The sequence below is a fragment of the Tauraco erythrolophus genome, chromosome Z (genome assembly GCF_009769465.1).
Source record: "Tauraco erythrolophus isolate bTauEry1 chromosome Z, bTauEry1.pri, whole genome shotgun sequence".
Lineage (NCBI taxonomy): Eukaryota > Metazoa > Chordata > Aves > Musophagiformes > Musophagidae > Tauraco > Tauraco erythrolophus.
In genome coordinates this window covers 9,722,670-9,739,655 of record NC_141496.1, presented here as the reverse complement: position 1 = coordinate 9,739,655, position 16,986 = coordinate 9,722,670, and the positions used below count along the sequence as shown (strand labels likewise).

General features: G+C 42.6%; 1 protein-coding gene across 50 annotated transcripts in view; it reads right to left on the bottom strand.

Moving 5' to 3' along the window:
* Window positions 1-16,986, bottom strand: part of CELF4 (CUGBP Elav-like family member 4) — a 724,170-nt gene that overhangs the window by 300,173 nt on the left and 407,011 nt on the right. For 26 of the 50 annotated variants that reach the window (XM_086629112.1, XM_086629063.1, XM_086629103.1 and 23 more), the window contains one exon: window positions 4,950-4,998. In XM_086629112.1, coding sequence (XP_086485238.1) covers window positions 4,950-4,998 — 49 coding nt within the window. Of the gene's footprint in view, window positions 1-4,946; window positions 4,999-16,986 lie in introns of all 50 variants that reach the window. The other 24 variants (XM_086629073.1, XM_086629095.1, XM_086629062.1 and 21 more) reach the window with 1 other exon arrangement.

The window sequence follows — 16,986 nt, the reverse complement described above, 5'->3', positions numbered from 1 at the left end:
GGCGAGGTCCCCGATGACTGGAAGAGAGGGAACATAACCCCCATTTTTAAAAAGGGGAACAAGGAGGACCCGGGCAACTACAGACCGGTCAGCCTCACCTCTGTGCCTGGCAAGGTCATGGAGCAGATTCTCCTGGGAACCATGCTAAGGCACATGGAGAGCAAGGAGGTGGTGGGTGACAGCCAACATGGCTTCACCAAAGGCAGATCGTGCCTGACCAACTTGGTGGCCTCTTACGATGGGGTGACAGCATCGGTGGACAAGGGTCGACCAATGGATGTCATCTACCTGGACTTGTGCAAAGCTTTTGACACTGTCCCACACGACATTCTTCTCTCTAAATTAGAGAGTCATGGGTTTGATGGATGGACCACTCAGTGGATAAGGAATTGGCTCAATGGCCGCACTCAGAGAGTAGTGGTCAACGGCTCAATGTCCAAGTGGAGACCGGTCACAAGTGGCGTCCCTCAGGGGTCCGTGTTGGGCCCGGCCCTCTTCAACATCTTTGTCGGTGACGTGGACAGTGGCATGGAGTGCACCCTCAGCAAGTTCGCCGATGACACCAAGCTGTGTGGTGCTGTCGACACGCTGGAAGGGAGGGATGCCATCCAGAGGGACCTTGACAGGCTGGAGAGGTGGGCCCGTACCAACCTCATGAAGTTTAACCAGGCCAAATGCAAGGTCCTACATCTGGGTCGTGGCAATCCCAGGCATAAATACAGACTGGGTGGTGATTGGATCGAGAGCAGCCCTGAGGAGAAGGACTTGGGAGTACTGGTGGACGAGAAGCTCAATATGAGCCGGCAATGTGCTCTTGCGGCCCAGAAGGCCAACCGCGTCCTGGGCTGCATCAAGAGGAGCGTGGCCAGCAGGTCGAGGGAGGTGATTCTCCCCCTCTACTCTGCCCTCGTGAGACCTCACTTGGAGTACTGCGTCCAGTTCTGGAGTCCCCAACATAAGAAGGACATGGACCAGTTGGAGAGGGTCCAGAGGAGGGCCACGAAGATGATAAGAGGGCTGGAGCACCTTTCCTATGAGGACAGGCTGAAACAGTTGGGGCTGTTCAGCCTGGAGAATAGGAGGCTCCGGGGTGACCTTATAGCGGTCTTCCAGTACCTCAAGGGGGCCTACAGGAAAGATGGGGAGAGGCTGTTCAGGAGGGCCAGTTATGATAGGACAAGGGGTAATGGTTTTAAAATAGAGGGAGGTAGGTTCAGGTTGGATATTAGGAAAAAAATTTTTACTATGAGAGTGGTAGAACACTGGAACAGGTTGCCCAGAGAGGTGGTGGATGCTCCATCCCTGGAGACGTTCAAGGCCAGGTTGGACAAGGCCCTGAGCAACCTGATCTAGTTGGAGATATCCCTGTTCCTTGCAGGGGGGTTGGACTAGATGACCTTTGAAGGTCCCTTCCAGCCCTAACCATTCTATGATTCTATGATTCTAAATTTGGCCTACACAAAGGTGAATAAGAGTTGTTAAGATACCCTTAACAGAGCTAGAGTTATACTCTGATTTTTCAGAATGAAGTAAGGAATTGTTGCCTTTTTATCACATTCTATCAATTCCATCACTATTAAAGTCTCTATAAAATGTCAAAGGACTCTGACCTTTCAATCAGGTATTTGAAGTTTCATGAAGCATTTTGTAGAAAGAATACTCCTATATAACGTTTTGTAGCTTGCCTATACACACACGCACAAACAGGCAGGAATGTAAAATGCAAAATTTTCCCATGAATTTAGACTGTTTCCCTAGAGAAACATATGGAGAATACACTCATTTCTAGTTCCTGTGAGATTAGGCAAATGTAAATAATGCCACTTTTTATTGAAAAGGATTGCACTCCTTGTCTTGCTCCTAGTTCAATATGGGGATTAATAAACAAAATAATAAAAACGGTAAAACTAGTAAGGGGCACTCAGCATTTCCATTTTGCTGGGTTGAATATGTAATTTCTGCCAAGCAACATCCTGAATTCTTCCCCAAACCTAGATGGTCTGATAGTCTAAATTGTTGGTCACATTAAATGATAACACATCCGCTTTTCGTACAACTGAGAATCAAGACACAGGAAGCACTAAACACTAACAAAATCTAGACTCCAGAAAAACAGGAAAAAACATTGAGCAGAATCTGGTTAAGGAGGGGGAAACAATAAATTTTAGACTCACATCAGCTTTGAGTTGTAGGAGAACTTACGGGAAAGGTTAATGTTTTAGCAAAAGGCAAGTATTTGTCCCTATGTAAAACATGTAAAACGCAGTCTCACTTCCTCAAGAATACTGCTCACCATTTCCAGTAAAAGCCTCCTTGCAAACTACAGTTTCAAAAAGCACTGCATTCTTTCTTTAACACCTTCTCCTGGCACCAAAACCCCCCATAAGTCAGAAGATAGAGGTGTATTCAAAGCATGGGCCTTGAGCAAGTGAAAGACTTGCATTGTGCAGAAAAGTTGCTTCACCTTCCAAGCCCTGCTCTTCCCTCACATTCCACCCTGATACATGGATGGGGTATAACAAGCTACAACTTAAGTTTCTTTGTTGTTGAAGCTGACCTTTATCTTGCAGCCCTAATGAAGTCTTTTGATGTGCTCCTAAGATACGCGGCCTCCTTTTTAGCATTCTGTTTGCCGTGCCTGCTTTAACTGGTGGGCTCACGAAGAACATAAGTTTTCATAGAATGCCTCCCTTGAGTGCCAATTGTTCTTTTCTCCCATAGTTGCCCTTGAGTCATGCCGTCCTAAAACATCACCAGCCAGAGGCGGCTTATCAGTGGGGAATTAGGACAACGTGTCTTTCACGCCAATGATGAGTGCACCCACTTGGCCTCTGCATTATGATCAACACCAAGAGGAGCAATATGGGAGCAGAGAGGGTGAGAAAAGATGAGGTCTGTGTCTGTTGGGTAGATAATTAGCTAAAATACAATGGGGAGGAAACCACTGGTGTGATGGATAATGTGGAATCAAGCCACTACTGGAGCCCTTTGCAGTTCAAACCACCCCTCCTGAAAGCAGCTGCTCTTAGTAAAAGAGTTTGAAAACCCTTCCTAGGAAGCCTGGCACGTGTTGTCTATTAGTGATTTGCATTCTGAAAAAAAAGAAAAAAGAAAAAGAGTGATTGGGAGCTACATACCCTGTAGGCGCACTAAGCAAATTGGCCAGCCTAATTATTATTTTTTGGTATGTCTAATTAAATAGACAAAAGGCCCTCCCTTCACTCTTGCTGTCGGCACGAACTCCACTGGAATGTGCATAATGTCCTCTTGTTTGCCCAGGCAGCTGAGCCTTTCACTTATCCCCTAGGAGATCAGCGTTGACAACTGCCCATGGCTCACCCACCCCTACTCAGACATGGCGCCAGATCGTCAGAGAGGAAGGGAAAGGGGATAAATTGTCCTGGTTCTGTTAAAAACTGCCGGACGATGCTGTATAATGTGACATGCCTTTGTTGCAGGTTAGAAGGTGTCATGGCCCTTGATAGAAGAAGTTGCCATCGTAGAGCCCGTCAAATACTTTCTGCCCAGTGCTGGCCAAATTCCCCTGAATTTACTTACAGGGGACTCTAAAAGTGCAATATTTATCCCTGAGCTTTCTGGCGTTTTTCCAGCACTCAGTTCTTCTGCTTTGCAATTACACCACACCACAGCCCTTCCTTACAGATGCTCTGTCGACCCGCTGGTTCCACCGCTCCGTAACACCAGCCCTTTAACTACAAGCTACGTACAAAGTCTTCCAATGACTTGAGTCACTGGAGAGTTTCAGCCTCACACTGATGCAGTCAAAGCCTCTGGAATCCAAAGCTTTCAACTGAAAAAAGAACACAATTTCAGTTCCTTTTGTCCGCGAGGCATTTTAAGTAGTTGTTGCTGGGGATTTCCACTAATGCCAGCACAAAGGCAGTCGTCCCATAAATGAGGAAGAGTTTATGTCCGTGGTGGAAATTAAAGAGTTTTAACACATGTAAGAGCCACATCATTACTCAATGACAAAATCCACTCCCACATTTATATGATACATAAGCACTAGTGTTTTTACTGCATGTATGGGTAAAAGCCTCTTCTTTTTTTCCACAAAGAGATAGGGAGAGAGAGGAAGGAAGCACCGGGTCATTATATATATGCGTGTATATATATAAATGTACAGATACAAGATAAAAAAGCAGAATGGTAATCTATCCAGCATAACAGACCATCTCACACTTTCTCAGCGAGCTCTGTGTTTGATCTGACAGACAGGCCCTTATTAGAAGAATATGGTGGAGTATCACCACATCGGTTCTGGTAGAAAACCTTTTACAGGAAACACCTTATCACTGGTGATCTATCGAACGGTCACTTAGCAAAGCCTTCCAAATCCACTGTGCAGGATAGAAAAGCAAAAGACCAGCTCCTGATTTCAACTACACCTGTGTAAATCCTGAATAACTTCCTGGGACTGAGAGAAGCCTTCAGTTTCCACAACAGATTTATCCAGATAAGCTGATACAGGTGCAGAAAACTCTGCTACCTCGGAATTTGCTTTTCCCAAAAGCAGAGTGGCTTCAGTCCAAGCAGAAACAACATGGTCAGAGAAACCATAAAATATCTGCTTTATCCTAACAAAATTAAACACCTCTGCAGCTCAGCCCAACATAGGTCTGAAAAACCTATGTTGCCGTCACTGCTGTTAAACTTTGTTAAGTCAGCGCCTGATGCTTCACTTCTTAACGAGGCAGTTATTTGTTTCCCAGGCAATCGCTGGCACCTGCCTGCCTTTTAAAATCAAATAATAATTGAATATGAGGAAAGCGAGACGAAGTAAAGGAGATTTAATAAAGAGAATCTTTGCTGCAGAGGGAATTTCTTTGGCAGTGATTACGTTACTAATTGATCAGCACATTGCCTGAGAGAAGCCAGAGACAACAATTATACTTAGCACTGTTGCTGAAAGTAATGCAGTCAACTACCTCCTCGGCTTTCGCTGTCCGCTGGTTTCACCTGGATCGGTCTGTTCATCTGCAAGAAAGAGCAAAGAGAGACACATAATTAATGGTGGAATCAAATATTCATATACGGAGGCTTGCTTTGTTTTTTCACTATGCATCGTATTTTGCACCAGAATTTACTCCACAAGGTGGGGGAAAAGCAATTAGCAAACAAAGAAGTAACTGCAGAGTACAGGCTGCTGCTTGGTCTGAGGTAAATCAGTGTCACCTCATTTACCTGCCAGGGGCTCTGTTGAATCACACTGAGAGAGGGATCTGACTCATTTCACACAGGTCGTGAAATTTTAAACATAACTTTTTAAATTTCTAATAGTTTCCTCTGGAAACACTACTGTGTCAGAGCAGAAATGCTTTGTCAGAACATCGGGATCAGTGAAACTTTAATTGCAAAGATTTCTTGAGATTGGCATGATGAAAAGAAAATGGAAAAGTGAATTCCATCTCCACTGTTAGCTCAGTAGGATAGTCACCTGTAACACAGCAGGCTCCATTTTATACTTGGGGAATGGGATTTGGATCTGTTTTGTCCACATGCTGCAGGAGTGCTGGCTATTGATGGGGTTTTTTTGGGTGGGAGAGGGTAGAATATGAGTCAAAACGTCCCCCTCTCTTGTGTTTTCAAATATCTTTTTCCTTTTTCTCATCAGAACATAAGCAAGTACAAAAACCTGGCCGTCGTGCCGCGAATAGGATTTCTGTTTTCCAACTTATCCCTCTTTCCCTCAACAGAAGCATTGGAGAACCATCATTATCCCCAGAGCTTCTCACTCCCAGAAGAGAGGGCAAGAGATGTCCACAATCATCTTCACTGCTAAATGCCTAATACGATGTGGGTGTCTGAGGAACAGGGGTAAGGATATATTCTTCCTGTTAATAGCTGGAGATGCAGATTGGATCAGAACCAGCTGAGATTTTAATCTGAAAGTGCTTCCCTGCCTCTTCCTCCATGTCACTTAAAACAATCCATACACTGTGCAGATGGACTGTTCGAAATACCTTTCTGTATGTGACTACCCCTGAGTGGAATTAAATTATTCTTTAGATTTGGCAACCAAAGACAGTGAAAGTTCAAACAGGCATCACAAGGAGCAGGAAGTCAGAGGCAATGGGAATCTCCCAAAATAATGCTTCCAAATAAAGTCAGACTACAAACTGGCTGATGAGTGTCATGAGTGTCACAGGGTGCCTTCAAGTGATACTGTCCCTCTTATTTGTGGCTAATCACAGCTGAGTAGCAAGGCTGTTAGTTTTCTTTTTTCTTCTTCTTTTTTTTTTTTAAAGTAGTTCATAATAATTTAGATTTATTCTAATTGCTCTGCACACATATTTAGTAATAAAAAGTTATCAAGCTCGCTGACAAGTAGGTTAAGATGATGGAGAGCCTAGCAGATCCTGCTGCATTGTTGTCTCAAGAGGAAAATGGACTTAGCCATAAACTGACTACAGTTAGTCTTGCACTCAGGAAGAGAAGGATCAATGGCTTGACACTATGGAGAAGTTTCTGCTCTCCTGTACACCTGTATTATCTAACAAACTCTAGACAGTTGAAGTGCTAAAACCAACAAAGATTTTGGTACCAGATAAACTTTATATCAGCCTCTGCTTCTGCAACCGTGAAGACCTGCCACAGACACACCTATCACGAGATATTTGCAGGGTCAGAGGCAATGCATTTAGCAGCAGCAGGATGGACATCCTGTCATAGGGCTCCTGTAACCACATGTGAGCAGCTAGCTGTTACAGATATTTAAAGATCTGACATCTGAGGGTAATTTATGCCATGTAAGTCCGAACGTCTAAAGAGGGTAATTTTAAGCCACTCTTAAGATTGCTGGCTGAGAGGATGAAAAGGATGAATGGTCTTCCGCTGTGCCTGTTCCTCTCCACTGATCATAACGGCAGTCTATGCAGTTAGAGTTAGGTGAGACGAACTCCATTTTGGTTCTCACACAGAGGATGATGAAGCCAAACTACTCAGTTCCTCTGCTTAAACTTCCCCCAGCTGCTCAATCACTGCGATTGGTTTGCCTTTACAGAAGGTTGGTGTTGACATCATCCATGTACCAAGGCCTGACTTGAGAATTGTTAATTTTTGGTCACTGCACTCACACTACATAGTACGGATTCCCGATTTGGACACAATGGCTGATCTAACTCCAATGGTCAGAGAAGGATGGTCAGAGGTCCCTGGTGCTCACTCCAAGACAGCCAGAACCTGCATCTCAAGTAGTCAGTAAGAGAAATAGTCATAGTAGCCAGGAATTTATAGGAGGTGTGCTGCATACAGCCCTAAGAGACAATGTCTGGAGTCCAAAATGGACACAGCCTTGCAAGGTAGAACACTCCATAAATCTACCAACATAGGTATTGATTTGAAGCTTGCTAAAGGCCATGAAAATCCACTCTGAACATGAGTAAGTTTTGGATCCAGCCTTTAGAGAAACTAAACAGAGCTCTCCCTGATTGTTGTTGAGTTGGATATGATCAGTTTGCAAAATGCAGAAGACATCATCAGACCCTTTAGCAAAAATGAGAAGAGACAAATATTTGTTTGGGGGGTTGTTTATTTTGTTTCGTTTTGTTTTGTTTTCAGATTGGGGCATGAGAAAAAGAAGACAATCCCCAAAAATAACAAAAAACAGAAGGAGAGAATAAGCATCCAACAGAGGAAGAAAAAACTGGGGAAATTAATAAGTAAAAGGCTAGTGCAATTTAATGTACACTATGATTTATACACTTGACAATTTCTTTATAGACCAAAGAGAAAGTGCTGCCTGCACGGAGCCCATAATACAAATTGAGATCATCTTGACATGAAAGACACCAATTATAGGGAGAAACACTGAGAGGAAAATAATTAAGTTTCCTCTCTATCTATGGAGCTCTTTTTTTTTTCTTTATCTTTTTCTTTTTCTTTTTTTTTTTTTTCCCCAGAGACACTCTGGGAGCAAGGAGCTGGTATAGGGAGCAGAAAAGGGCTAAGTAGGGAAATACAATGGCAGAAAGATGTACCTTCTCCAGCCTGTGGAAATGCCTTCTTGGAGAGAAGGGAATTCAGAGGTTCAAACTCTCTGCTTACTCTTTAGCTGGGAGTTGTCATGGATTTAATTCAAAAAAACCCAGTTTATTACTCCAGACTGCAGCCTTCTGAAGAGTGGTTGGGAGAATATTGATATGGACATCCTTAATATCTGTCCTGTCTTGGTGGACAAGAGAAGAAAGGAGGAGAAAGATTTGCCAGTCAGCAAATGTGATTAATACCATGGGTATCCACATGGGATCATAAGAACTACAGATGTGACTGTGAGGTTTGATTGACTCCTATCACTAGAAGTCTTCAAAAGAGATTTGGCAACATGGGGAAAGACCTAGGTAGGCTTTTGAACTAACAGATGGGCTGTATGAACTCTGTTAGGCTCTCCTCTAGGTTGTGCTACACTTCTGTCCATTGTAATGGCCCTTCTTTCCTCTGCCCATGGATGTTCTTTGTGCTCTCCTTCAAAATATAATCATGGTTCTTTATTCTATATTATCCATGTTGGGCAGCCACAGTAAAAGTAGTATGCTGTTTTACCATTAGATAACGCAGAAAGAGTTTATATTCTCTTTAGCTTTTCTCCTATCCTTTAGGACCTGACTAAAAATTTTTATTCTCTATATAAACTGTGAAGATTCCTGACATTATGGCACCAAAACACCTAATAGTCATAAAACCATTATAAATCAGGACAATGTGTTTATCCTCATTCATAATTCAGAGTTCAGTTTGGCCACAAATTACTTTGAAGTGCCCTCACTCAACAGCAATGCCATAACAGAGGTGTGCTAATGACCACGGAGGCACAAAGAGATTTAGACAAGGGACAAAGAGTTTAATTCATGTTTCTGGTTACATACAAAGATTGAATTTTCAAAGGGCGGCAAGAGGATGACAAAACAGAATTTTATTCACAACTGTGTTCCCAGTGTGGTGTCAGGCAAAGCCTCTCTCTCAGATTCTCTGTCCATATTAGGAATTATGGGCACTACATCTGTTAATTGGCCCTGTTTCAGGAAGAGGGCTTGCATGTCCTTTTTCTACAAATGCCATAAGCGTTTGGGTTGATAGAGGAGTTAGAACCTCAGGTGCATCACACTTCTCATTTTCATTTGATCCTTTCCACATTCATCTCTGCTGAAAAACACCTTTACTATCATCTTTGCACACCTTGGACAAGATGATCGCACTTGTTAGACTTCATACCCTTCATTTTGGCTTTTCCTTCCTTTTGCCTAAAACCAACCCATTCAAATAATGCCAGATGTCATCCTCTCACACCAACTTGCCACTTGCCCCACCTACACCCACTCCAATCCTCCCTGCGAGTAGAAACACGACATCATTTTTCATGTCCAATTACAGCCACCGTGGTGCCACTGTTAAAAGACAGTGCAGGTATGCCTGGCAAAAAGGGTTTGAGTTACAAGAAGCGATGAATTACAGCAAGCCCTTTTTCAATTCTCTGCAGAAATGAAATGTCAGAGCTTGCTGCTGTATTTTTCTCAGCACCATCAGCTACAGGCCACTGCAGGAATTAGACTGGGGACAGACACTTTTCTACATCATGATTTTTTTTTTTCCTAAGGTTGTCATTTTCTCCCCCACCAACCTTTTTTTTTCTCCCTCTGGCTTTGATATTAATTTAGAGCAGGTAGAAGGATCACCTGGGAAAGAAGAGTAGGAAGCAGAGACAGCTGATTTCTCACTGTCTCCATCTTTCTTTCTCTCACTGTTCCTACTACCCTTTACTTTCTTGTCTCACTTTTTCATTAGTCATTAACATATCTGGTGTTTCTAGTTAGGAATAAGGCTCTACCAGGCTTGAGAATGAACAAATGCAGAGATGAAAAGAAGAGGGGAAAAAAAATTAAAAAGGATGGAGACACCCTGAATAGCTTCAAATGTGGTCTGAGATAGGAAGGAAAAGCAAGAAGAGGAGGAGATTACTGGTGATCACTGAAATGCCACTCATGGTTTGGAAGATCATGTCCAGGGCAGAGGAGAGCTGTGTTGGAGGTAATCTGCTGATTGTGCTTAAGGAAGAAGTGGTTTCAGGAGACAAAAAGTGATTCTAGAACTTGTATGATCTATAAAACCATGGAAGATGACCACAGTGATCATCTATCTAATAAAAGTCCTTCCACTCCTCCTTACAGAGCTTAAGAAATTTGAATACACCCTGAGAACAGTTTGGCGGGTTTGATTAAGGCTTTGTATCAAAAACTGCGAGGAAAGGTATTCTATTGCCCATGTTTCCTGAAGTTCCCAAAGAGCCAGCCTGGTACAGTGTAGAAAGCAGAGTGTTAACCTCTGACAAGGCCTGTTTCCAGCTCTACTCTGGCCTTCTGAACGAAGTCGGACATGTCATTATATCTGTCCCTTTCTCAGCTTTCTCTTCTGTGCAATGAAGATAAAGATATCCTAATGTACTATGAAGGTGGTTGATGGAAAGAATGTATCTAAATGCTGGTTTTAAACAAACAAACAAACAAACAAACTTCCAGTCATTTCTATTCTTGAATTATGTGGACAGATATAATGGCAAATAAATTCTTCTTGCTCAGTCCTGCTCTGTTGTGTTTGGTATTGTTCAGGCATCAGCCCTCTAAATCAATGATGAAACGCTGCTGTGACCTAATCACAAAGGATAGGATACTGATGTGAGCCTGCAGCTCTCAGCAAATGCTTATTGGGCACTATTGTGTCTCTCTAGGTGCTGGCTATCCTCAGGGAAGAAAATCCCATCCCAGAACAACTTACTTCCTAAAGGTGCCGTATAGCTCTTGATGATGTCATTACATGGCTCACATGTCAATTGGAGGTATGAATAGTTTAGTAACTGTCCTGAAATTTCCAGAAAATATGGTTAGTCTTTATTTCTTCAGTGGAAGATGGTTTTCTGTGCAAAATCTCCCCCCAAAACACCAAGAGGAATTTAATTTTATCACTTCTGTAAACATTTTCGAGGTATGCTATGTACACAATAGTAATTCCTCTGAAGTTAACACAGCTATTTATGTGAGTAAGAATACTGGCAGGAATGTGTTTGTAGGAGTGGGTCATAACTTTTAAAGCATTGAACAAAATCTGGTGTCATTGAAGGCCCTAAGGAAATGCAAAGTATATTAGTGTCAAAGTTGGAAAGGCCAAGAAAATCACCTACAATTGAATTGTGTGTGTGTGATTGCAAAGTTCAAGTAAATCACCCTGTACCTGATTCTGAGTGACATAATTGAATTATAGTGATCTAAACTAGATAACAATAAGAGTGAATCCAAAGCAATCTCCTCTCTCTGGAGAAAAAAATGAAGTCAGGGCCCAGGTCCTCAGCTCAGGGAAAATTCTATGAATGTTACAGAATCAGGAAAGCTGCTTCAACATAGGTTAGCTATGCAACCAGCCTTCTGTAATTGTATATTGCAGCTGTAAGGCATAGAGCAAAAACCTGCCCCCATGGGAACAGAGGTAAGTGCTGTGGTTGCATGAATTGCTGTGTGATTACACATTAAGCATACTTTTGTGCAGGCGTGCGAATTGATACAATGTTGGATTAATGAAAGAGTAGAGAGAAAATGTTTTAGAAAGTTTGGTGAAAAAAATCACGTTGTCTTGCCTTGTGGGAAGCACTCAATAGTAATGCATCGCATCTGAGACGACTCTATCCCAAACCTTATCTGGGTAGTGGACTCTTAATTTCTCCCTACCACCCTCTTCCCTACCTGACGAGATGTGTGTCATAGACATGTACACAAATAGATGAGAAGACCTGAAATGGGAATGTATGAGATATGAAAAAAAAAATCTTGAAGGGTCTGACCTTTACAAATCAGTCAATGCTCTGGTGCCTACCCCTGAGAATGATTGCTACCGGCCATCCCTGCACTCTGAGAGTATTTTCTATATATCATATAAAACACATTATAATCCATCCATCTAACTATCGATTCATCTTTCCAGTTGTCTCGTGTATATAGATGAACCTAGAGGGGAGCTCGAGTTCAGTTCAGGTTCACGTGCAGATGCCTATGGCTTTGAGTCCAAAACTTTCTCCCTGCTTAACAGTTTGGGCTTGAGTTTGAAGAAACCGCTGACGTTGTTAATAGCAAAATAAAAGCTTTCCAATCCAACAAATCCTTTTGTTTGTACTTGGGGAAGTTAGACATGTAGTGCTCAACCTCATGGTGCCTCTGGATTTAAACAAAGTGGGAAGGGATAAAACGGGAGCCCAGTCCTTCACCGGTTTGAGGACAGTAAGAGGAGCAAAACATGGGATGCTTGGAACAACAAAGCCTTATTTTCCAAAACAAGAGAGACTGCACTGCTTTTTTTTCTCAAGTATTTACCTTATAAGTACTGTTTCATACACAAATCTGCATGTGAAGGAGACAGCAGGCAATCTCCTTAAAGCTTTGGGCAGTCACATAGTAAAAATGATGTTCGCTAGGTTTACTTTCACCTGCTAGACCATGCCACCAGGCACTGGGGCCCTGATCATCAAATGGGTATTTTTTTGTATGCATGGATATTGCCTGGCTTGTGCACTTGACCTTTCCTTCCTGGGAAAGAAGGGACCTAGTGGATGTTGACTTCAGCTTGGGAAATGTGTCTGTAGTCCCAGAATCCTTGCATATGTGAGAAGTCCCTGGACATTCAGTGAGTATACTCAAGCATGTAAAGAGTCCCAGGACTGGTCCATTGGTGACACCAAGTGATATAAAAAGGTCTATTTGTCTGTGTACCCTGACAGCAGAAGTATAAGATTTGAAGGGACACCTTGCTCATTAAATCTAGTTCCCTGCTGCTACTATGAGCAATCACCATGTGAAATTCTGTTCATAAACACATCGAGTTCTAATATATAAAACTAAGTCAGTCTTTTGCTGTCCTTTCCTCCCTTCTTCTCTAATATCAGTAGGGATATAAGCTTTTCCACAATCTCACTCGTCTTCTAATTTCCCACTTGAGTTTATTTCAAGATAATTTACATCCAATTTTAAAATGTGTCCAAACTACCTTTTATCTAAAATCATTCCTCTCTATCCCTGGCATTTTCTATTAGCCAACTCCGTAGGCATTTAGCAGAAACCAACCAAATTCTCTTATAGCCGAGATACTGTCATCCCAAACTCTTTCAGGGCAGAGCAACAGCACAATCCACATGTACAAAGGTAGTCCCTATAGATACAACCAAGATAGCCTTAAACTACCCAGCATGGCTAACAAATAACTGTATCTGTGTGGCAACCTAGAACTCAAACGAGTGGTGCGAATATGTGCCAAGGGTCCTAGGGCAGTCTTGCAATGTTCACTCAGCTCCGGTGTTGTGGTTGTAGGTTTATCTGTGCCTGCGCCACTTAGTTTAAGGCTTGTTTTCAGACCTTGTCTCTGAGGTGTCTCATGGATGCTCTCCATGTTGATCTGCTCTGAGGTTGCCCAGTACTGCCTGCAGCTGGTGCTCATCCAAGCAGAGGCACAGTTCAGAGTATGCTCAGGAACTGCCTTGGTGAGGAAGCGTAAGGGGGAAGGTGGGGTGTTCTCTGCATATGGGGTATGTCATGATTTTGTGCGTGTTGGGCACACTCCACAGAAGCCAGAGGACTTCTCAGCAAGGACGTGAGCGGGGCAGGCAGACAGGCCAGAGAGACAGATGTACTACTCAAGGCATTATAGACATAACCCCTGCCCACTCACTTAGAGATGAACATCTGCTCTCATTTTTTCCTTATCCTGAGGCTGTGACCTCTGGCTCTTGGCACTTCCCTGCTGTGCTCTTCCTCTCTAAGCTTTATCTCTTCTTCTGAAACAAGACCCAAATGCTGCCTTTGCCACTAATGGTTGCTTGGCTTGACTCTGCAGACTTTAGGCAAGGCCAAGCTCCCATTGACTTCAGTGCTTTGAGTGCAAAAGGAGCTTGGCCACCATCCATCCAAGAAGATTAGACCTTCTGTGCTTGTGGCTTTGTATGCCTGGCCACAAAGATAAGAACCACAGCCAGCCCTTTTGCCCATGGAGAAATGTTTTCCACAGCACTGCCATTTAACAAACAACTGAGTAAGCAGCGTAAATTAACTAGCTGCTTTCACCTACTGCCAGAAAAATGAAATAAAGGCTCTCTTACTGATATGAATGTGCAGGTAGCCTCAGGGCCTTAATTAAAGCATAGCCTCCCCAGGAACTGGAAGAGGCTGTCACAGGGTTAAGGTTGCAAGCAGAGCTTTCCTTGGTGCTGGATTACCTCCACTCTGAGCCAGAAAGTAATTTTCCCCCAACACTAGTCCTGTTTTCAAGGATGACATATGTTCACTCTCATCCTCCCACCCTAATTTCCCTCCTCCCAAGGGTTAAGGTCATCTGTGGGGTAGGCTTACTGCAGGATAACAGATAACAGTCCATTACCTCAGTCCTGCACCCCAGGAGGACTAGACCTAAACCTATTCCAAGTAGGATGCTGTGCCATTTCTGAAGCATACGGGCTTCCTTCTCAAGGTATATCCCCATCACGATACAAGTGATATGATTGTGCTCTCCTCTCAGTTCTATTAATGAACAAATGTAGCCTAATTATTTTAAGATAACCCAAAATAAACCCCATTTGAGAAAAAAAAACCAGCAGCCATGTCACCTTCTCCACTGGTTTGTCTAAACTGATTTGAAATCACTCCTCAAATTAGATGTGTGAAAACCTTGCCTAAGGATAAACCCTTTAGCTGTGCACTGGATTAGGGCTGCAGTTCCTGAAGGAGCGGGTAAAAGGAAAATAACAAAAAATAATTTAAAAAAAAAAAACAAAACAAGGAAAGATTTAGGGAAAGAATTAGATTATCTTAATCTTGACAGTGCCCCTTTAAAGAAAATCTTCTGTGAAAGGACTTAGAGCATTAACTTTTTTTCAGTCTTCTTTCACAGCTAGAAAATGCATATTAGGGGGGAATTTTAAGCCCATCCAGCCACCCAAGTTAGACCTCTGTTCCTAACAGCAAACGAATAAGCACGAGCAGGAACTTGCAAACATTATTACAGCATTCAAAAAGAGGAGAAAACAAAAATCCTTAGCTTCCTAAACATTTGCTGAACCGAGAAAAGCGTGGAAGGCTTAAAAAACAAAACCTCACAATCTTTCCAGATTCCAGATCCTCAGAGTCAATGCAATTCCCTGTGCTGGTTTCAGTCTGTACAGAATCAGGCCCTCCAATGCAAAAGGAGCTATCCCTCACCCCCACCTATGTACAACTGGTATCATCTGGTCCTATGTTTTGACAATTATCTATAACATAATTACCAGGCTGATGAGTATCGCTGATTAATTATGCCATCTTTCAAAGTTGATCTGGGTACTTACAATAAACAAACACCCCGGTTGGGTAACAAAGGTGATTTTCTGTGTCTGTTCCAGCCAGCAAAGGCTAGTAATCTCATTCCATCGTGTAGGGATGTGGTCGGAGACTCCTAGGGATTCGTTTGTTTCTGATCTGTCATTCATGTGGAGCTGCTTCTCTTCTGGTCCCTGACCGCACCCTGGTTTTCCCCCTCCCGAATGATAAATATTTCCTCTCCGCCGAGAGCTATCCAACAAAAGCGATGTCTGATACTAATGCATTGCTGATGCTTTCCTCCTCTAATTATGCCTAAACATTGCCTTTCTTTTCCTCCCTGAACAACCACATTTTTTTCTTTCTTTCTTTTTTTTTTTTTTGCATCAACATGTACCAAAGCATTAAACAAGACATTCCATTAATTTCTTCATCATCATAACTTAAGCCTGGGATATACCCTTTAAATATTCATTCAGCTATGAAAACTGGGCATTAAAATTTTAATAATGTCAAGCTCATTTGAACTGAGCTCCTAGGGGACTATTACGATACAATTAGAATAAATATGATGATTGATTTGGTGTAAAGGTTCACCTGTCCACATCTGTTAGTGGCCGGAAGCAGCATGCCACCTCTGGCATCATAGCCGATGTTAGCATCACAGCTCCAAGTTATTTACTCCCTTCCTTCTCACCCCCATTTGCTTTTCACTTGTTTGCAAGCCTGACCCCCTCGCTTGCTTGCGTAGTGTGTTCGGCGTGGATAAAGCTGGAAGAGGCAAGCCAGAGAGGCCTCATTGAGAAGAGACAACTCATCCAGCTGCATTTTCCTCCCTCCTTCCCCTTCTTGTGCTGTGGCATTTGATTAAAGACAGAGCGTTGATCAGAGCCACTGGAAGTTCAGCTATAAACTTTCTGATGGTACTAGCCGTTAACCTTTTTACAGTATGTGTCTGAACTCCCAGGGTCTGATTCTTCTGCGTGGCTTGGTAGCAAGCCTAACCATCACTGGCACATTTGAACCAGCATAGAGGAGAACAAGGCTTGCTGCTTTCTAGCAGCGTCCTTACAAAATCACAGTGGAGAAATATGCTCAAGATGTGACGCTGAGAGTAAAAAAAACACAGAGAGGGAAACCGAGCAAGAAATCACACTACTTAAGGAACCTTCTGTTTCAAACACAGGATGTTCTCAAATACACAGACAGATAATTAAAAGATTTTGGTCCACTGGGTGCTGAGCATATCTGAAAATTTGGGCCAGATTATACTTTCTCTCTGTGCAGTGTGAATTGGGTGCTACATGGTGTAAATATGAAATGAGATAAATTGGAGCCATGACCACTGAGAATCATGGGGTATTTTTTTTAGATAATCTAGTTTAAATAAACTACTCATTAATTCTTTGAATTAGGGTATAATGCAAACCTCTCTGTATTTAAAGGTAACCCTGATCTAGCCCTGCTTACAACCACTGACAGTGTTTCTAGCCTTTCGGGCTTTACCATTGGTCTCCTGACATATGGTGCTTTCCTTAAATCCTCAAGTTCTGGACCCGAGCAACTTTTTAACATGAATTTTAGTTTCAGAATAAAAGAAAATTCTTAATGCTCAAAATATATCTTAAAGAAAATGAATATGTGAAAA